This window comes from Sinohyriopsis cumingii, chromosome 17 (genome assembly GCF_028554795.1).
Source record: "Sinohyriopsis cumingii isolate HCF-2022 chromosome 17, ASM2855479v2, whole genome shotgun sequence".
NCBI lineage: Eukaryota > Metazoa > Mollusca > Bivalvia > Unionida > Unionidae > Sinohyriopsis > Sinohyriopsis cumingii.
This window is the reverse complement of record NC_142977.1, coordinates 2,571,995-2,594,506: the sequence shown is the minus strand read 5'-3', so window position 1 is coordinate 2,594,506 and position 22,512 is coordinate 2,571,995. Positions and strand designations below refer to the sequence as shown.

General features: G+C 38.6%; 1 protein-coding gene across 2 annotated transcripts in view; it reads left to right on the top strand.

Annotated features, from left to right (window-relative positions):
* Positions 1-2,709: 2,709 nt before the first annotated feature.
* Positions 2,710-22,512, top strand: part of LOC149777654 (uncharacterized) — a 29,539-nt gene continuing 9,736 nt past the window's right edge. Inside the window, exons 1-4 of one of the 2 annotated variants that reach the window (XM_089938714.1) lie at positions 2,710-2,921; positions 4,553-4,719; positions 10,082-11,157; positions 20,178-21,763. In XM_089938714.1, the coding sequence (XP_089794840.1) occupies positions 4,712-4,719; positions 10,082-11,157; positions 20,178-21,763 (2,670 nt within the window). In that variant the 5' untranslated portion in view covers positions 2,710-2,921; positions 4,553-4,711. The remainder of the gene's footprint in view (positions 2,922-4,552; positions 4,720-10,081; positions 11,158-20,177; positions 21,764-22,512) is intronic. The other variant, XM_089938715.1, reaches the window with a different exon arrangement.

Here is a 22,512-nt window from a genome sequence, read left to right as displayed (position 1 = left end):
GTTAATTTCCCTTGTCGCTAGACAGACCCACACTATAGTTCCATGTTAAATTCCCCTTGTCGCTAGAGTGACCCACGATTTATTCCCATGTTAATTTCCCTTGTCGCTAATCTGACCCACGATTTTTCGCCATGTTAAATTTCCATTGTCGCTAATCTAACCCAGGGGGGTCTGTAATGCTAATTCCCACTGTCGCTAATATGCCCCTATTCACTACTTACGTGACATCGTCAGAAGGACAGTCAGAAATTGTGGTTCCGAGGATACACGGAAAGAACCAGGACAAAGAAAACGGAAAATAAACTGTGGCAAATAAAAAGAATTAAACAAACAGCAAAATTTTTTATATGGTATATTGCAACAAACGAAATTCTTGTCGCATAGTAATTTCTGCGAAGCCGTGTATAAACCTATATCTACTATTAATTTGTTTTAATCAGCTCTCTATTGTCAAAATTGTTTTTAAAACCTCGTACGCCGCGAATCAGCTGTTTAATTGCTAATAAGTTGACATCTCTAAATGCCCTCATTTATTGTACATATTTTCGTATCATGTTCAGATTTCATATTAATAATGTTTATATTATAATGTTATTACTGATTATGTGATGCAGTATATATAAACGTGTATATATTAGAACAAGAACCAAAATTGTAAAAATTCTTTGGCAATGCATGATGATTTACATTATAATTATAGAACTAATTTCGTATGAGCCCGGGTCATCTCTCTCTCTCTCTCTCTCTCTCTCTCTCTCTCGCTCTCTCTCTCTCTCTCTGTATGATGTAGTCATTACTGTGCTTATCTACAATTCCTTGTAGAAATATAAATAATGACACTCCGGTGTTGGAAATCCGAATAAAATTTTGATAAACTGTCATTGTCCAAGAATTTTGTATGAGCACATCAAACATTTCCAGAGAAATGAACTAATCTTTTAAAATCCAAATGATGTGAAGAAAAATTAACATAACTCGAAACTAGCTACAACAGACAATTTCCAGTGTAAAGTGAAAGCACAAAACTGAGAATATTTCTCAAAAACAAAAGTTATATTGTATTCCAAAACGCAGTTTCGAAAATCCCCACGTTGCGAAATCGAAGGGGGGGGGGGTCGTAATCGTGTTTATATCACATACGCCTAACATTACCCTGACCAAAACAAATCATTTTTCTCTAAGAATAAAAATTAAAAATGTGTTTACATCTTAAACTACGTAGTCCCATCATGATCTTGACAAAAACCAATCATTTTAAAATAAAAAAAGAACTTATTTACATGGCTGCTACTAATTTTGATTAAAGGTCAGGATTTAGGTCAACATTTGGTGTTTACGAAAGAATGATTCAGGTCAACTGATTTTCTGGAAAAAAATATCATTTCGAGTGAATAAATTTACATTGCAATTGCATGTAATAAAAAAATTAAAAAAATAAAACTGACAAACAAATAATTATTTTATAATAATTAAAAAGTCACAGATACGTAACAATATATATATATATATATATATATATATATATATATATATATATATATATATATATATATATATATATATATATATATTGTTCATGAGGTTGTGTATGCTGAGGCCATAGTCCTATCAGTTTAATTGATATAACTTGGGATGTGTTTATTCCTGTTGTTGCTGTATTATATTGCTGTAATATTTTTTTAACATTTGTGTGTTATATGAAACAAAAAAAATTTGAAATATGTTCCAAAAATTGTCTTTGTGTATTAAGCTCATTTCTGCCACTATTCAGTATCCCATACTTTTCTTCCAATAGCAGAATATGTTTAAATAACGGTCAACTATGGACGGAAATTATTTGACACGCCATTCTCGCATGTTTTTTTTTTTTTCTTCATACAGACCTTTATCACGCATAATTCGTGATAGTGACACATAAACTGTACAACTGTTTCACCTGCTGGGTTACGCAAATCTCACACATCCCGGAACGTACGATAAGAAAAATGTAATTATTAATAAGTACAATATAATTATCAAAATAATTAATATGTGCTGATTATTAATAGCTGAAGCATGTTTAAATTGCAATACACGATATTAATATTTTAAAAAAATTACTTTCCAAACTGTCGCTAAAATGCAGTTTCCAGCTTCTTTTTAATTTGATGTTGCATCACTTACAGAAAAGAATGATCAAATTAATTTATTAAATAAGTAATATTAAATTTCACAGATATGAATTATACATACACAACCAATATACATCATGGCATACACGATATGGTATCACGGTACCAATTGTTTTTTCCATATACCTCAATGCTAATGTTTTGTGAAATAAATATACTTTCTGTCCTACTTGGGCATGCATGTCACACACTGTCATATAGAACAATGCTAGATTGTCAATTTGACAATGACATAATCAGGTACTCCATTGCATTTAAGAGAGATAACTCTACTGGAACTAGACAGGGGTAAGAGTTATCTAGTCACAACAAGGACATTTTCAGCCATGTGTACCATATTTTAAAAAAATCATAAAATATACAGCATATGATCTAGATAGAAATTAACACAAACTCACATGTTGCCAAGAGGCTCAACTTTCTTTTAAGCCAAACAGAAAGTACAACTCTTACATAATGCACCAATCACAGCTAGTGTTGTTCTTTAATTCTGAATACACCTTAAGCTCCGCCCACCTGGACTTGCGCAATTGGTACCGTTATACCATAACTGGAGTGCGTTTCGTGTTTTTATTACGTTCCGGCGTTTCGGTGCGTTCCGGTAATTAGTACGGGTTTTTCCATCGTGCGTAAATTGGAAAAACCAGTCCTTTTTGTGTCATTACTTCATAAAGTTTAAGACAGCTTCTACTGGAGAATACCAGTGTGGCTGGAGAATCTTAGAGTATGTAACACAGCAGTGAAAATAAGGTAGGCTACACGAAGGTCTAGTATTCAAGAAGAGGGGTGAGGGTGAGGGTCCTACCTGTAACATTATATTGTTACGGTTGGGCCCACCTTACCTCTACTTATTTGTAACAAAAACACTTCCCCGATTTTAATAACAAAAAGCATAAAGGATATATATATATATATATATATATATATATATATATATATATATATATACAGTCGAACCCACTTATCTCGACCTCGGTTAACTCGCCAACCCTATTAAGTCGACGTTTTAGAAGTGGAACCGGCAAATTCTCTCTTTGTCTTAGCATTTTCTCATCAGTTATGTCGATTCTTTTATGTCGCCGAACCCTAATATCTCGAGCACAAAAGAGGGCCAAATTTGCCACTTAACGTCGGTTATCTCGATCCCCATGACCAATCGCCGGCTTTTGAAAATGTTAGTTAATGATGCCACTTCACCATCTCACTACCATATTTTCGCGTATATAAGACGCGTCTTATACAAAGTTTTACGTACCCCTAACCCAGGGTGCGTCTTATATTAGTGGGCGTCTTATCTAAGTATTTTTTAACACGAACGAACGGTACAGTGTGTGATATTGAAGGACGATTATTGCGGTCGATATTCACATTTCACGATTTTCATTCCTAGTTGTAAAAACAATTTGGTAAGTGTTCAGTAATTACCACGTGTACCAATCCAATGCAGGGCCTGGGATCGTTCTGGGCTTCGCCAATGTCGCAAATTGCGGATGAAGATTTGGAACCAATTCCCTCAGCTGGTGAGGTGGTAGAAATGCTACAGAAAATTCGACGGTATGGTTCTTTTGTAGGAGATGAAACTGTTTTAGACAACATAAATAATATTGAAGCATTTGTTTTCAAGCAGACTGTTAAAGGCAAAAAGCAACAAAGCATTTTAGACTTTGTAAAGAAACCATAGTAACCGCATGTACGATACTTTTCACAGCTGTGTCAGAGTGAAATGACTCGCGAATTTAATTTTGACACTGGTTAGCTTTTTGTAAAAACGAACTACACCCCACACATTTTTTGTGATTTTGTGAGCGATCTTTGTGTTTGCAATGTTGGAGAATATAATAAAGGTTTGTATCGAGAATCGACGGTGGTTTGTATTGTATACTGGTAAATCTCTGCTGTTAGTTGGTGCACATATGCCTTTTGTTGTTAGCAAACATGTATGTACATTTTTATAGCATGCCGATCGCTTCATCAAACAAATCGCGACAACGCTGTTGTGTAAAAAACACTCCAAAAACACGTACATGTACATTCTCATTTATTAACGCACATCATGTACATAAAGAAATTTCAAGCACATGTTAATATATTGTCGCCATATTGGTTTTCGTTTATCTCGATCATCGGTTATCTCGACACTTTTTGGCAAACCCCTAGGCCGGCGACATAACCGGGTTCAACTGTATATATATATATATATATATATATATCATTGCGTAATTACATTTGTTTTAATTATTTCCAGTAAATATAGATACTTCTACCATGACGGATAAAAAATTTCCGTAATGCTTAATTTTCAGTTTGATTTACCTACATATCAAACAACGACTGTTTCATAATTCTGTTGATCCAATTTAAATTTTCTTATTTGCTGTCAGTGACCTAAGTGATTAGAGTGTCTGCCTCTGATACGGGAGACTGTGGGTTGTGGGTTTGAACCCCAAGCGAGCCATAAAAGAAACTTATAAAAATGATACCAACGGCTGCCTCACTAAGTGCTGAGCAAGAAGAAGTTGGTGTTAGGACTGGTCATCCTGATGTCAGGGTAATGTGACTGGGTGGGACATGATGCTAAATGTCTGCATCATGATACCACAGTCCATTGTAGACTGCCACACTGTATACTTCATAGCGATATGACTGAAAAATTGTTAACGATACATTAAAAACCCAAAAAACAAAATCCAGTTTACCATTAATTAATCAATATAACATGCATCCAAGTATAACACACACTCATGTATTATGTGCAGTTTTTCTATTGTGTATTTAAAAAAAATAAGATTACCCGCAGATGTTCATAACATCTGGGTCAATTCAATTCAAAATTAGTTTTTTCACTGTGAGCCTTCTCAACCCAACTGGGTCAATTCAATTCAAAAATATTTTTTTCACTGTGAGCCTTCTCAACCCAGCTGGGTCAATTCAGTTCAAAATTAGTCTTTTTTACTGTTAGCCATCTCAATTATTCCACAATGACATATGCTTTCTTACAATTCCATGCCTTTCCGTTAATTCCAAATCAATGAAATAAGCACGAACCCATGAGGCAAAAAAAAAAAAAATGGTTGCCAATCTTAAGTACTTAAATTGCTTACATAATAAGTCACATGATGTGTGATTTGTCTCGTTTTATTTATGACTATGCAGTGTTTCTATGTCTAGTAAGTATGTCTGTTTAATGTCTTTATTATTGTTATGTGATATTGGTAAAAAGTTCATTAGATCTTGTGTTTAGTTGATGCTTTAATCAAGTAGGCTATAAATAAATCTTATCTCAATGAGTCAGTACATTTATGGCAATGCAAGTGTCCCGTGATTGATACTACTGCAGGGGGTTGTTTTAGAAAAGTACGTAGTTGGATTAAAGTTGTTTGTCAGCAGGTACTGCCATTTATGACTATCAGAAAGGTAATTGGCGAACAATATATTTATTATCTCCTAGACCAATAAAGGTTTTAAGACTTTGCTCCCTTTGGAATCTCATTATCTGGACCTGAGCCATTATTTATCTGAATCTTGTAGATATACATTTTCCCTACAAGGTTGTAAGATAAAAAGCCCTTCTTGGCAATAACGATAGCTACATGAACAGAAATAATGAATTTTTATATTCACTAGTGAAGAAGATAAAAGTGAAATTATTTTGAAAAAATATATGGAAGTTAGTTAGATTTACCATAATGAAGTCCTTTTCATTTTCCGTTAATGCAGTCTTTATACCCATAAAATGGACTTTCTTTTTTCATGCTTGGATCTTTACTTTTCCTATCAAGCATCAGTTTCTGGATATTTAGGGGACTGGACTCTCAGAATCCAATGGAACTGAGAGCTTTTCTTATGATGACTATATGCTGACTGACTTGGACAGTAACTATTGTTGTTTTTATCCAAGTCGGCTATGTGATTCTCTTTCTCTATCCCACTTTGTGTTCCCCAGATTTTATTAAATCTGTGAACACTACCTCACATGTTAATATTAAAGTTGAACCCTACTAAACAAATAATAATAATAATAATAATAATAATCAGGGATCGTCCTGGGCTTCGCCAATGTCGCAAATTGCGATTTTTTTTCCTTATTGGCGACAAAAATATCCCATCTGGCGATCTTGTTGGCGACATACTTTTTGGTTATTTAATTTGTACATACAATCATGGATTTGGACTGAATAAATTTAAAGCCAGAACGAAAGGAAGCCACAAACTTGACTAAGCAATGCATTGGAATCAATCTGTTAAACAAATGATCCTTTGTTCTTATTGACAACCCTATTAAACAGTGCATTGTTACATCATAATCTGCTTATGCTGACATCTGGGCTGAGTACTGTACGCTGCGATACAGTCAATCATGCTACCACACTATACCTACAACTGACCGACTTCTGAAGACGCGAATAGAACAGATACAGTTAATTGTATGGCTAATCCTTCTGTTTTTTTTATACGTATACCAATACAATAGTTTTGCTGAACCTTCATAGAAAATTGATAACCTTTGGAGTGCCGACTACTGTGTATAAATACAAAGCAAATGGAAAAAATCTCAATCACAATTACATCTGTCGCCAGTGCAGCATTTTACTCATTGATCTTTTCCTTTTGCCATCAGTCCCGTGTTACGGCTGCAGAGACTTAAACTCCGCAACAAGAAATAGCAAAAAAAAAAAAAACAGTTTTGCATAATTAATAATAATTATTTATTTCTCAAAATACAGGAGTGAAAGAATCCCTAAATTGGGTGTGAATTTACGCTTATATATTTTGGCATCCGTCCGTCTACGAGAGAAGATGGCATAGCTCCAAAGTACGCTTTTGCTTATCCTTCTTTTTAGCTCTCTTTTCAGCTTGCTTTATTCTTCTCTTTTCCTCTGCGTTTTGAACTCCCTGCCTGACAGCTAGACGCCAGCTGGAACGGTTGTTTGCACAGCTCTCCCAGTCGTTGACATTGATGTTTGCTGTCTTCATATCCTTCTTGCAAACATCTTTGTAGCGCAGATGTGGTCGTCCAGTTGGTCGTGCACCTTCTGCTAACTCCCCATATAACAGGTCCTTGGGAATGCGACCTGGGTCCATTCTCTTGACATGGCCGAGCCAGCGAAGGCGCCTCTCGCTGAGTATGGAGAACATGCTGTTCATGTTGGCGCGTTCTAGAACCTCTGTGTTGGGTACTTTGTCCTGCCACTGGATGTGCAGAATGCGCCGCAGACATCTCAGGTGGAAGCTGTTGAGTTTCCTCTCGTGTCTTGCATAGGTGGTCCATGTTTCGCTGCTGTAGAGAAGTGAGCTGAGCACGCACGCTTGGTAGACACGCAGTTTGGTCTTCTCTGTGAGGTTGGGGTTGTTCCAGACCCTCTGGTTAAGTCTGGCCGCTTATATATACGGTCCAATATTGCCAGGTGTTGACTCGTGTAAGTTTCATTCGTGGGAATGGAGATCCTATTTTTCTTGTCGAGAAAATTTATACAGCATTCAGTGATCATTCTTGGGATTTAGGAAGCAGTTCGCTACAAGCTTTGTGAAGCTAGCCATAAAGGGGGGGGGGGGGCTGCTGAGAGACTACTGGTGTCACCTGTCAGCACTGAGGACTGTGAACGTGGATTCAGTAAGATGAACCTCATTAAAACTGACATCAGAAATAAGCTCTGCATCTCATCCCTCGAGAATTTAATGAGAATCAGCATGTACAGATGTGAAAAATTAGACTTTGAAACTGCATTCAACAAGTGGGCAGCCCTAAAATCACGACGGATCTTAATGTAACACTTTGTAACATTTTGTTAATGCTTGTTGTAATTAAAGTATTAACTAATCCATCTTTTGTAATTTTCATTGCCTGTTACATTAATAGACTAAATTAACACTTGGAAAAATGTACACTACTTTTTTTGGCGACACTTTTTGAAAATTGGCGACGAAATATTGAGGTTGGCGATTTTTTTGGCGACAGCTTTTTAAAAGCCAGGACCATCCCTGATAATTAATAATAATAATAATAATTATGCTAAGTAGTAATAGTTAGATAATGTTTAAAATTAGTAACAAGTAAATAATACTAATAATAACAGTAACATCTAGTGTGATATCAGCTATATAGATCCTCATTATTAATATTATTATTAGTAGTAGTAGTATTATTATTAATATTATTATTATTAGTAGTATTATTATTATTATTATTATTAGTAGTAGTAGTAGTAGTAGTATTATCAGCTATATCTGAATGTCAGTGGAATGAGGAACAAAACCACAAATTATGTGTTTTCAAAGTGTGGGGTACCGCCACTATCAAACTTATATGAGACGTATGTCAGACAGAATTTATTCTTGTTTGGCAGGCATGTTTTTGACACAGATGCAGTTATAATAGAGACTATTAAGAATCCGGATAAGCTGACTGAATGGATTGAAAAGAAGATTCTAGATAATATAATTGAGAAGCAATTGAAACATTTCATCACAGAAATTATGCTTAAATCTACCAGAGATCAAGTTTCAATGAGGCTTACTGACAACATTGAAGAAGGAAAAAGAAATAGTGAAGAGTTTGAGTGCCTAAAAGAATCAACTCTATGTAACAAACAAAAAAATGAATAATTGAAACAGAGACTATACATATTAGAACTTGAGTGCTGCACTAGCTTAGGCATTATGAAGGTCCTGGACTGCTCCGGTGGCCTAGTGGTTACAGTGTCCACCTCAGATGTGGGGGGTCGTGGGTTTGAACCCTGGCCGAGCATTACAAAAAAATTGTACTGTCAGCTGCTTCTCTAGGCGCTCAGCATTAAGGATAATGCTACATGTCTGCAGCATGATGTCACAGTGCTAGACATCACTATAAACTGCCACCCTGCAAACATAATAGTGATATGACTGAAAAATTGTTAAAGCTGTGTTAAAATCCAAAACACACACACACACACAGGTCCTGCAAGCTAAGAATTAGTCTCGGTGCCCTTGAACAATACACAAGGAGAAATAACAATACTGTACATGAAATGGAGTAAGAAATATATAGAATCCAGTTTGTTGAGGGTTGTCAGTCTGTAAAAGTAAAGATTCGGTTAACAGAAGCAAATATTTTCATCGTCCATTGCCTTGGATGGTATGCAGATAAATAAAGTTTATAAGTCAATTTGTGTCAGATAGATAAAGGTTGAATGTAGTTCTAAATAGAAAAACTTAAGAGATCCAGAATTGTAATGAAGGAAGAGGTTTCATGAGACAAACATTTGAATTCCTGGTAATTTAAGATGCTGAAAGTTATAGAGGTAATTTGAATCTTCAGGGTAGAATTAAGGCAGCATGGATTTTCGATGGTAAAATGTTTGCAAACCTGAAAAAATTAGAATGATCAGAGTAAAAATGGTAAAGGACATTCTGAAGGTCAATAACTTAAACAGGTGCTACTATTCATAATTCTTGTGCCATTGATGCTTTTGAAAAGAAAAAAAAAGCCATTAGCATAACAAATAAAACAAGAAAAAGGAAACAAAATTGAGCGTAAATTAATGTAATTTCCCATTCTATTACTCTTGTTTCCTTCATTTATAATAGTTTTTAATTGTTAGTTGCAAATTAGGCACAGTTGAACATTATGAATTCACTATATTTCTTTAAATACTAGTTTTCATAGATTTCATGCAGCTACAAGCTAGAAAATTCCTGACACAATGAGCAAGAATCCATTTGTGGAAAGAATATGATTCTGTCCCCAACCTGTGAACTTATATGTGGACAAATACATTATTTTAACAAAATGATTAGGAACCAGAAAAAATTAATGATTTCACATTTTGGTTCATGAAATTAGCTAAAAGAAGTAGAACTGATTATGCTATAATTTCCCCATTTATCACAGTTGTTTTTTGTTTTTTTCATTCACTCCTGTTTTTAATTTTTAGTTCTCTGAATGACTGGATGCCAGGCATGTCTGATGGAGATTCCGTTTCCAGTATTCCAGATTACATGTTGTTTGGATCTGGATCTTTTCAAACCAGCAACACAGAATATGGAGGCCATACAGGGTGCAGTAGTCAGCAAGAAATTTTGTGTACTTACGTACACAAAGAGCCTCAGCAAGGTCCTGTTTTCCGTACACGTAGTAGTTCTGGACCTTGCTACATCAAAATGCATGACAAAAATGAGGTGCCAATTATTCCATTGAATAGAGTAAAGTCTGATTCAGAAATCTGTTCAAGATCCTGTCAGCATTTGATCAGAAAAAATGAAGCGATGGATATAGATACCATGCATATTAAAAGAAGGAAGTGTGATTTAGCTCGTGAAGTCACCAAGGAAGGACAGTTCATTGTTAACCTGACAGATGCAACAGTTAAGTGTAATTTGAGGACAGAAAAGTATGCAGACTCTGACAAATCTGTACAACATGACTTAAGCAAAGAATACATGCAAACAAATAAGTTAACTTCTGATTCACCAAAAGAACCTTGTCAGACATGGGTGGAGATTGAAAACTATAAAGCTGGGCAAACAAGGGAGACAATCAAATGTTCACAGGGAGAGTTGCTAAACAGTGGTTACAGGCTTCATGCTACCCATGAGAGATCAAACGAGGGGGAGCCTCCATCTGGCCACAGTTACTATACAAGTCACTTTGACTTACAAAATGGAGATCAGATCATGCCAAATAATAGTTATGAAACTGGCTTAGATGAATTTTTCTCAGTGGTTGAAGAGCCACATAAAGAAAATGTAGGTCCTGAAGTCACGAAAGCATCCAATTATGCTGCCCATATTACCCCAGAACTAAAGGACAAAAGCGTTTTTGCACATGTTGATAGTCACTGTGATCAGAATTTGTTTGAATCACAAGAGGATAATTATGTGAAGGCTGAATCTAGTGAGGTGATAAATTCTGCAAAAAGCACGGATATGCTTCTAGACTCATTGAATACTGCCTCCTTTGATGAAGATGACCTTGAGCAAGACACAGGAAATTTAGTAGATGTGTCAGCAGGTAATGTGTTTTGGCACTAATGGTTATAAACCAGAGGATCTTTTGGGAGGCCTGATGTCCATCATCCATCTGCCTGTTAGCACGTGTGATATTGCTACTTTTCCTTAACTACTTGGAGGTTTAGCATGAAAATTGACACACGCATTTATTCCATTGTCTAGTTGGTCCTCAATGAAAATGGGACATACATTATGGACACCACAAAAGCCAGATTGAAAATAGTATTGCTACTTATGAATCAATCGTCATATAAGCATAGGTTATTCCATATCAAATCACCCACAATCTCAGATTTCTATGACATTTGTGTCCGATGTACATCCATATAAAATGATGGCTGCATGTAAACTCTCAGTACAAAATTATGATTATTATGAAAGTTTGACAGATTGAGGTGTGTAAGGGTAGTGAGGTTTTTTAAACTTCCAAATTCGTCAACTAACAGCAGATAAGTGTTTTCAAATGCTTGTCACTTTTTATTAAACATATAGCATGCTTGAATTTATTATGCTACATATCTGTGACCAGGAAAATTTGAATTTGATTTTACATTTTCAATATCTCTGACATTTGTTGAGATATACAACCTTAAAGTTGGTTATTGTTCATTATGTATTTTTTTGTTATGATTAGAGGGTGAAAGCACTGAAAAAAATAGTTGAAATTTGGCATAAGTACAGCTAATATATGTCTTGATCACATGATGTCTTGTTGACGCATAATGAAAATAGATGTCCAATATCACATTCCTTGAAAATCTTGTGTCCCTACTCCCCCCCCCCCCAAAAAAAACCCAGTCATATTATACACTGGGTTTTCACCAAAAAACATATCATGTCAAGTTGGTGCCAAATGATTATGGTGCCGGACTGGTGTCCAGTATGGCCACCATAGCAGACAGCTTGAAAATCTTATCAATATTCCTTCAGACTGGATGTTCATATCATTGTGGATTTCACTCTAAAAGACTTCTTACAATGTCTTAATGAAAACGGTACCTATCTCATGTTCAGTATGGCCATGTTGAAAATCTCTTGAATGAAAAGTAATATTTTTTCATTTTCGAAAGTCTGGACTTCACTTGTATAGTTGGAAAATTGGAAGTACATGTACCATTCCTTAAGTCAGGAAGTCCAGTAGTTGTACTTACAAGATGACTGCTATACATTTTATAAAATGTCTCGTATTTATGTTAGAAAAGAAAAAGTATTATGATATGAAATGTAAAAAAGGATTTAAAATAACATCTGAATTGAAAATATATATTTTTATATAGATTTTTAGCAATAATTTTTAGAAGTTTCAAAAATTGTTATGCTTAACAGAATGCCAGACCAAATATTAATTGTATAGCATTTACAACTTCCATAATTTTTCAATCATTAGGCAAAAACAGTTGTTTTTCCTAGTGCTATGGTTTTTAAATTAGGGTAGGCAGGTTGTTTTTTTAAAATAAAAAACAGGATATATATTCTTTGTATTTTTTTTAACCATGGGGGAAAAAAGTTTTATGTCAGCCTTAAGAAACGGATGGTCGGCTGACTGGAAACATTTTTTTGATTGGCTTCAATGCAAATCATGAATTTTAATTTATTGATTTACATATATATTGAATACAGAGGTCTCGCTAGGATTTTAAAACTTCCCAGTTTTGGTAAAAATAGGAGTCCCACCATCAAAAGTTGCAGTCCCTTCTTTCCTACAGAATCAACACAGACATGAGTGCATCTATTTTTTGATGGAGAGGTTTTCATAATGTAATCACTCATTATAATATAGCTTCATTACAACAGTCCATTGACAGGATTGCAAATTTGTTTTATTTCCCATTAGGCCTACTGGTTCACTTACAGTTTCAAACTAATTTTATGATGAAATGGTGTATAAGAGGCATTTATTTTATATCCATGTCTCCGATTCTGATCTTAAAACACAAGTTTATATGTTTTATCATCAAAGGATCATCATCATCATCATCATCATTGGCGACTCGGTCTCGAAAGACCATGCGAATAGCGCCCTTGGGGTGTTGTCTGTCTCTGTTGGCATCGTCTGCTGTGGCTGTGCAGGCCTATACGTGAGTGACAGTCCCTACTGCAGATGGTGCAGACATACTGGGAAGTCTGCGTTACTGTGATTGCTGTTTCGTTCTTCTTTCTCTTACGTTTCTCTGCCGCCAACTGGCCTCTCCTCGCATCAGCGACTGATATGCCATTGTTTACCACCAGTCTCCAGGTGCCTCGGTCCTCAGCCAGCTCTTCCCAGCCATCGGGTGAAATGTTGCATGCCTTCATGTCCCTTTTGCACACATCTTTGAAACGGAGTGAGGGGCGTCCGACTCTTCTCATGCCAGTGGCCAGCTGTCCATATAAGATGTCCTTTGGCAGCCTTCCATCCTCCATGCGTCGGACGTGACCCAGCCATCGAAGGCGGCGTTTAATTAGCAGGGAGTACATGCTGGGGGTACTTGCACGCTGCAGGATCTCGCTGTGTGGAACACGGTCTTGCCAGCTGATTTTCAGGATGCGTTTTAGGCACCGTATATGGAAGGAGTTGAGCCGGCGTTCTTGCCTCATGTAGGTACTCCACGTCTCACTTCCATATAGAAGGGTGCTAAGAACGCAGGCCTGGTAGACTTGGACCTTGGTGTGCTCTGTCAGCATGTTGTTTTCCCACACCCTCTTTGTTAATCGAGCCATGATGGTGTTTGCCTTTCCAAGCCTTCTGTCCAGCTCCATATCAGTCGAGAGAGTGTTGCTGATGGTTGACCCTAGGTAGGTAAAGTTGTTGACTGCTTCCAGGGTGACACCATTGATTTTGATTGAAGGGGCAATGGTGGTATCTTGCACGCTGACATTTGTTTTTTCCAAGCTGATTGTGAGACCAAACTGCGTGCAGGCAACAGCAAAACGGTCTCCCAGTCTCTGGAGGGCTTCCTCGGTGTGGGCCACAAGAGCTGCATCATCTGCAAAAAGCATCTCCCTGATGAGCACAGCTCTCACTTTGGTCTTTGAGCGCAGTCGTGCCAGGTTGAACAGCCTCCCATCGGACCTGGTGTGTAGATATATGCCATCCGTGGACGTGTCGAAGGCGTAGGACAGGAGCAGGGAGAAGAAGATCCCAAAAAGTGTTGGTGCCAGCACGCAGCCCTGCTTCACACCACTGTTAATTGGGAAGGAAATTGAGGATGATCCATCATACAGGACTGTTCCCTTCATATCTGCATGGAAAGAGATTATCATGCTGAGGAGTTTTGGGGGGCAACCGATCTTACTCAGAAGTTCAAAAAGGCCCTTCCTGCTGACCAAGTCAAAGGCCTTGGTGAGGTCGATGAACATCATGTAGAGTGGTTGACCTTGCTCTCTGCTCTTCTCTTGGAGTTGTCGTAGGGAGAAGATCATGTCTGTCGTCGACCTGCCTGCTCTGAAGCCACATTGTGATTCCGGGTACACACGGTCTGCCAGCAACTGCAGCCTGTTGAGTATGATGCGGGCGTACACTTTACCAACAATACTCAAGAGCGAGATCCCTCTGTAATTATTACAGTCACTGCGGTCGCCCTTGTTTTTGTAAAGGGTCACAATTGTGGCATCACGCATGTCTTGGGGGACTACTCCTTCCTCCCAGCAGCGGCAAAGTAGCTCGTGCAGTGGTTTAATCAATGCTGGTTTTCCACGTTTGATAGCTTCGGGCGGGATGCTGTCACTACCTGGTGCTTTGTCGTTTGGAAGGCAGTCGATTGCTTTGCTGAGCTCCTCTAAGGTTGGCACTTTGTCGAGCTCTTCCATGGTGGGCAGATTCTTTATGCTGCTGAGGGCTGCATCAGTGACTGATGTTTCTCGGGAGTATAGTTCTGAGTAGTGCTCCACCCATCTGGCCATCTGTTGCCCACGGTCTGTGATCTTCTCTCCCATCAGGGATTTCAGGGGAGCGACCCCTTTCACTGTGGGGCCTAGAGCCTTCTTGATGCCACTGTACATGCCTTGGATGTGTCCGGACTCGGCACTGCGCTGGATCCCTTCACACAGTTGTTGCCAGTACTCATTCGCACACTGTCTAGCAATGCGTTGGGTGTTACTTCGGGCACTTCTGAGAGCAGCAAGCGTCCGTTCATTAGGGCATTTTTTGTAAGCTATGAAGGCTTTTCGTTTCTCCTCGATTTGTGGTTCCATCCTTGACAGGTGTGCATTGAACCAGTCCTGGCTGGGTCGTTCCTTCTTGCCAAACGTTGACATAGCCGTACTGTAGATGGCACCCTTCATGGCATTCCACTTGGCTGTAGCGTCATACTCAGGCAGGTCCTGGAGAGCCTTGTTCAGGGCAGACACATACTCCTCCACCTTGGCAGGGACTGACATCTGTGCAGTGTTTATGCGAGGACGTCCTTTTGGTTTTGAGCGGTGTAGCGCGTGTGGCTGTAGTCGCACTCTGCTGCTCACAAGGGCATGGTCGGAGTCACAGTCTGCACTGTGGTAGGTTCTGGTGGAGAGGACGCTGTTGAGGGCAGAGCGCCTGGTGATGACCAAGTCGAGTTGGTACCAGTTATGAGATCTGGGGTGTTTCCATGACACTTTGTGTTGTGGCTTACACTTGAAGAAGGTGTTTGTGATGCACAGGCCATGGTAGGTGCATAGCTCCAGCAGTCTCTGGCCGTTTTCGTTGGTCTTTCCAGTGCCATGATACCCGAGGCAGGTAGGCCATGACTCGTGGTCCGCACCTACTCTGGCATTAAAGTCGCCGAGGAGGAATAGTGGTTCATTTTTGGGGCATCCTTTGATCTGTTCGTCCAGCTGCCCATAGAACTGATCCTTCACGTCTTCTGATGACGTGAGGGTTGGGGCATAGACACTGATGATGTTGACAGGACCTGAAGTAGTGGTGAGGCGGATGGACAAGAGACGCTCAGTGCCCCCTGTGGGAGGTTCAACCGAGGCCAGGAGATTGTTTTTGATGGCAAATCCCACTCCGTGCTGACGGGGCTCCTCAGGTTCTCGACCCTTCCAGAAGAAGGTGTAGTTTTCCTCTCTGAGGGAGCCACTAGAGGCGAGCCTGGTTTCCTGGAGGGCAGCTATGCTGATATTTAGTCTGGTGAGTTCTCTATCGATGATGGCCGTCTTCCTGGTGTCATCCACTTCTCTGAGGTCGTCGGAGATGCCTGTACACATGGTGCGCACATTCCAGCTTGCAAATCGAAGAGCTGGAGTCTTCTTTATTGGTTTCTTGTTTCTTTTGTCTGGTGTGGAATTACCGTCTGCTTGTCATGCTGAACAACACACTGAGCTCCAGACACCCACTGGAGCAGGCAGACGATGGCGGGTCAACACCTTATTGACCGGGGGCTGCCCGGCTTGAGGCGGGCGATAGTTGGCCAGTGGGACACGATGATCCCTCCCACTGTCAAAGCTGACCCGTGGCGCCCCTTCCCTACGCCAATCAGGTGGGACTTATAACCCGTAAACTGTCAGCTTCCGTGTTGTTTCCTCACTCAGTAGCGAGACTGGAGTGTCCTCTCCAGGGCGCAAGCCTGGGCGTGGAGTATGGAGATCCTGGTCTGCCCAGACGTCAGGATCCCCCTCTCGTCCTTGCTGGTGGGGTCCAAAGGAATGCTGAGCATGACATTTGGCACCAGTTTGGATGCAGGAGCTGCCGGAAGGAGGTCGTAGTCGACCCCCAGCCGCCTTAGGGGCTCCACTCCTGGTGTATAAGAGGCATTTATTTTATATCCATGTCTCCGATTCTGATCTTAAAACACAAGTTTATATGTTTTATCATCAAAGGATAGCATACAGGAAATTGATATTTGCTACCTTACTTGGAAAAGGGTTAATTGTCAATCAGCTATCAAAACAAGGCTTGTGAATGGGCAAAAACTAGGCCTATCTACTGATGCCTTGATGAATACATTTCGCTACAAAACTAGAACTAACCAAGCTAAGGCGAGGGGCATTTTAAAAAAAATACGGTCAGTCAATGTACCTCTTAAATAACCACAAAGCAAAGTCATTTTCCCTTTCCTAACAGAAGAAGGCAAAGTTTACATTTTTAGGCAACTTGTCACCCATTTACGAATGGCATTTTGCCTAAGTCTCAACATGTTTTTATTCTGAGGTCACGTGCACTGCTTATTCCGCTACATTTGGAAATAAACACAATAACGAAAGCTAAAATTGTTCATTTGATTTACTTTTATAAATGACCATTTGTACATCTCTGGGTCTTTCTGCCTCTGAATTCAATCACTGTAAATATCAGTGCATTTTACCACCCGACTGCCAGTCAAAGCCTTTGAACTTGCCGCCCAGCTATTGCATAATGTTCACTTGGGTATATATGGTCTTAGCAGTACTAGTGTGTCTTTGAAGTCGGACACCCAGTAATGTTGTAATGGTCTTTAGCAGTGATCTGTATGTCTTTAAAGTCTGCCACCCAGTAATTTGTATATATGGTCTTAACAGTGACTAGTGTGTCTTTGAAGTCTGCCACCCAGTAATGTGTATATATGGTCTTAACAGTGACTGGTGTGTCTTTGAAGTCAGTTACCCAGTAATGTGTATAGTGGTCTTAGCAGTGACTAGTATGTCTTTGAAGTCTGCCATCCAGTAATGTGTATATATGGTCTTAACAGTGACTAGTATATCTTTGAAGTCTGCCATGGTCTTAGCAGTGACTACAGGGCTGAGCAAATCCCATAGCCCGACGTCCTGGACTAGTAATTTTTTAAGTCAGGCAAGTAAAATTTTCCAAGTTGCTAGAATGGGACAAGTGCTTTTTAAAAAAGTCGGACTAGTCCTTATTTTCATGCTTTAATCACTATATCTACCTTTATTTGGCCAATCATGCCCTCCGGGCATACTGAATACTTGATTCTACCCTTCTTCGTGTATACATTTACATCTGTTATCGCTTGACTGCATATTTGGCTAAGTGACCAAATTATTGGCAAATCAAAACACATCAAACAAAAGAAAGCCAGTATGATCAGTTAGCAGTGTTGTAAACGGTTTTGTTGCAATGAGTTTACTCAATCTAGATCATAACCAGCAGATAACTGTCATTTTAATCCAGTGAATCAGTGTAATTAAATTAATGAAAGGTACTTTACTGACGTCAGTGTTGGTTTCCTTTATGAACTGATTAAATGACAGTACTGATTCTTAAATTTATAATTGATTGTAAAGATGATTATGTTCCACGTGTGATATTGTGTTTGAAGCAAAACAATTACACTAACTAATGAGCTGTTTCAGTTCGTATTTAAAAGCAAAAATTGATCTTATGATCACTTTAGAAGTAGTTGTCAAGCAAGCTGATAGTTACTCTGCGGATGAAATGAGTTTGCTAAATTATTTTCGCAAGAAAGGTAATAACGGCGATTCGGAGAAGGTAAATTTGTTTGAAAATGGAGGGATAAAATGTAAGACAGATACTGAGTGTACTTGTTGTCCCTGGCTTGAATATATGACTCGGAAGGTGGCAGACATCTGCACTGAAAACCCTGCAATAGCTTTAATTTGACAACCTGTTACCAGTTAATATCCCAGATCTTATATAAACATGATTTGCTTAAACAGAACAAATAAGAGATGAGGTGGTATGGTGCCACAAGGGTATAAAACAAGTTTACTCAGTGACCCACAGCTAGAGTGAATACAATTTTAGTGCAATGCATTCTTGTCAAGTGCATAGACTTCTTCCTATGAGACAAAAGAATTTTATATGAATTGGATTAAGGAACATTATCTTGGATTTGTTGAGAGAATTTGGTTGGTCCTAAATGAAAAATGTGCCAATACGATATCCAGTTTGGCAGGCAACAAAGCCATCTTGAAAATCTTGTTATCACTACTGCTATAAACAGAAACTCATGTTGTCATGGGATGTTCACTGGAATACTTCTTATGATGTCTAGTTGATTCACACATCCGATATGGCAGGGGCCCCAAGTGGCCAAGTGGTCTAAAGGGCTGTCCATTACGGATCACTGCAATTTCACCTCTGTCTGCGTGGGTTCGAGTCATGGATTCGGCCAATGTGGGTATGTGAGAAAGCTTGCCAGTAGTTTCTTGTGGGTTGGTGGTTCTTTCTTTCTAGGGTTTTCCCAGGTTCTTCCTCCACCAATAATACTGTCCGCCATGTATAGCCTATCGTGTGCTGAAAAATGGCGTTAAACCCTACAACAACAACAATAACATCCGATATGGCCACTACAGTGGTCATCTTGAGAATCATTATGGCAGAACAAATGGTCATATCAACATGGGGTTTTAAGACTTATAATGTTTAATTGAGATGGTCATATTAACATGTGGTTTTCACCTGTAGACTTCTTGTGATACCTGGCTGGTCTGAAATGATGGTGCCAATCATGCATCCAATAAGGCTGCCACACTTGCTGTCTTGAATATCATCTTGTTATTCTTCCCCTAGAATGGATGATCATATTGACAATGGGATTTCCCAAAAATACTTCCAATGATGTCTTCATAGTTATTTTAGTCCGAAATTGGTGCCAATCTGACATCCAGTATGTGCACCACAGCAGCAGATTTGAAAATCTTGTTATGGCTGAAGAATATGATATGGTTTCATCACACAGCAGGTAAAATGAATAAATGTTCTTATCTTGTATTCATGGAAATTCTTCAAAGACAGTAGAGTGTGAGTCCCTTTGAGAGATCCTTGTTATAGTCAGTTTGCTAAATTTAGCAATCACACAAGTTTTAGTTTATTTCCAAACTAGTTAATATTCTTGTAAGTGTAACATATACTGGTATGCTATAGAAGGTGTCAACATTATGTAGGGTTGACTCCCTTTGTATTTGTTGTGAAATGTTTACTAATGTGAGGTAGAAATTTGTTTAAAGACTTTATTAGAAATGCATAATTTATTTCAAACAGACATGAAAAGAAACTTCAGTTGAAAAGAGCAATGCCTAATTTTGTCCAGAGATTTTCACCAAGTAGTTTTTTTTAAATGTATTCTTTTCGTTTTAACTTTTTTATGTGTTTAAACTTTTCAGATTGTAATGCCTGTGATAACATGACAAAGGAGAACACCACGCATGAGGATGCATCAAGGGATTTTGATAAAGGGAGAACTAATAAAGAATTACAGAGACTGGATCTTTCAATAGATGATCAGAATCAACAGGAGATGAAAAATATTTTTTTTTCAGATAAAAGTAATGAAATATTGGAGGTTGCTTCCTTAGACATTATGACTAATACAACCAGTGACTTACATTTGGACCTGTCTATTACATCAGATAATGCTGTGTCAACGTCATATGAAACAGAAACAAGAGTGAAAGAGTTGAATGAGGATTTTAAACTTTCTATGCTTAATGAAGACTATATTCAGCAAATGAATAGAACTAAAAACCAGTCTGATCATCAGCATGTATCGACAGATCCAAAAAGTTTATTAGATTTAAGAGATCTTCATCCAGACGTACCTGGTGTTTCTGTGGTTTACAGACTACGTGATGATATCAGAAATATCAGGATGGAAGGCAGTCATTCTCAGCATCACCCAAGAAATGAAAGTGAACATGTTCACACGAATGGAGTAAATGTGTGTAGTTATGCAAGTCAAAGAACTATACCAGGTCATCCAGTACAATTACAGGAAATAAATGACAACTATCCACAGCATGAAAATTATATTTTCTCTTCACCTGAACATTCAGGAATATATTTTCAACAAGGAGCCAATAGAATTTTAGTTGGAGACATTGAAAGAAGTATGGCCGTCCCATTTGAGAGCAATGCTGAGGTTCCAAGGAATGGCAGAAGCGAGGGCTCTATAACATATGGACTTAATGCTAATGAGTTCAGAGATGTCAAAGTTGAGGCTTTTAACACACATCACAGAGAGACACTTTTCCCAGTTAATCACAATGAACCATCACATTCTGATCATGACCTGTTTGGAGGACCTGATGAAAGTAGTTTCCCTCAGACTCATGCTTCAGAAGATGCCAGTTCTACTGGACACCAAGATAGCTTAGAGAATAGTTCAGTGTTTCCTCAGAATGAGAAAACAAGGGAGATCATTCCATCAGCAGAGGTGACACTCCCAGTACACACAGCAAATTCTTTTTTATCTCATCAGAGTATAAATGAGACTCCAGAAATTCTTGATGCACACTCGTCTTATTGGGCAAATGACGTTTCAGGGGAGATAAGTGTTCCAGTTCAAGAAGCTCTAAGTCGAAGCCTGAGTTATGAGTCATTGCATAGGAACCAGGAAAGACAAAGACCCTTAGTTTGCAGACAGACATCCTGTCCATCAACAGACTCAAGAACTAACAGTATTAGTTTTGATGAAGAGCAACAGAGAGACCTTGAGTATGCACTGGAATTACAGCGCCAGCTCAATCATGAAATTTTGATGGAAGATGAAGTTTTCGCTAGACATCTGGACAATAGCCAACGTCAGATGTTAAGTCCACCTAGATATGGCTCTAGGAGAACAGAGTTCTTTGGCCCAAGGGCCGAGGAGATGATCAGTCTGAATCCTCAGAGAAGGCAACAAAGACAACAGCACAGCAACAGGCATCTGGGAAGACACAGAAGAGAGACTGCTGCCAACAGCGATGGACAGGTTAGTAATAACATTTATGTGTGTATCTCTTGGATAAATGGTTAGGGCATAATAAAGAGCTGCAGTAAAAGTACAGAAGACAAAGTTAGTCAGCTACCAAGATGAATGGACAGGATAGTACTATCATGTATGTTTGTATCATTTGATGGATGTATAATGGTTAAGGCATACAAGGTCCCAGCATGATTACCAGGAGTTGAGTTGACATGGAAGCAAGTTAGTTGCTAATACCAATGGATAGTTTAGGATTAATATTGATAGATGTATATGGTTAATATGTAACATTATATGTATGTATTATGGTTGATATTATTTATATGTAAAGGGGGTAACTTTCGATGTTGTATAATGATTGAGGCATTGATGGAAAACTACTTTTTCCATAAACCGAGAAACACGAGATCAGAGGTGGGGAACATCAGTCTGTTTCTATCTGGCTGGAGTACTGGCCGTAATTGGATGAGTAGATGGGTGGATGGTTGAATTGATGTGTCATCACTTGCATCCTTGGATTTACACATGCAAACATTTAAAAGGAGATTTTTGTTTTTCTTTCTCTCTCTCTCTCTCTCTTTATATAGTCATTGATGATGCTTGTAAAGATTGTAGTGAGATTTTCATAGAGGATGAACATATGCACTGTAACCTGCCTATACAGGACACTCAGGGGACTACAGTTGTCCTTCTTGGACTTGAATCTTTTATGTAGATGTTAAACTGATCAGAAATTTTTAAAAGATATGGGATCC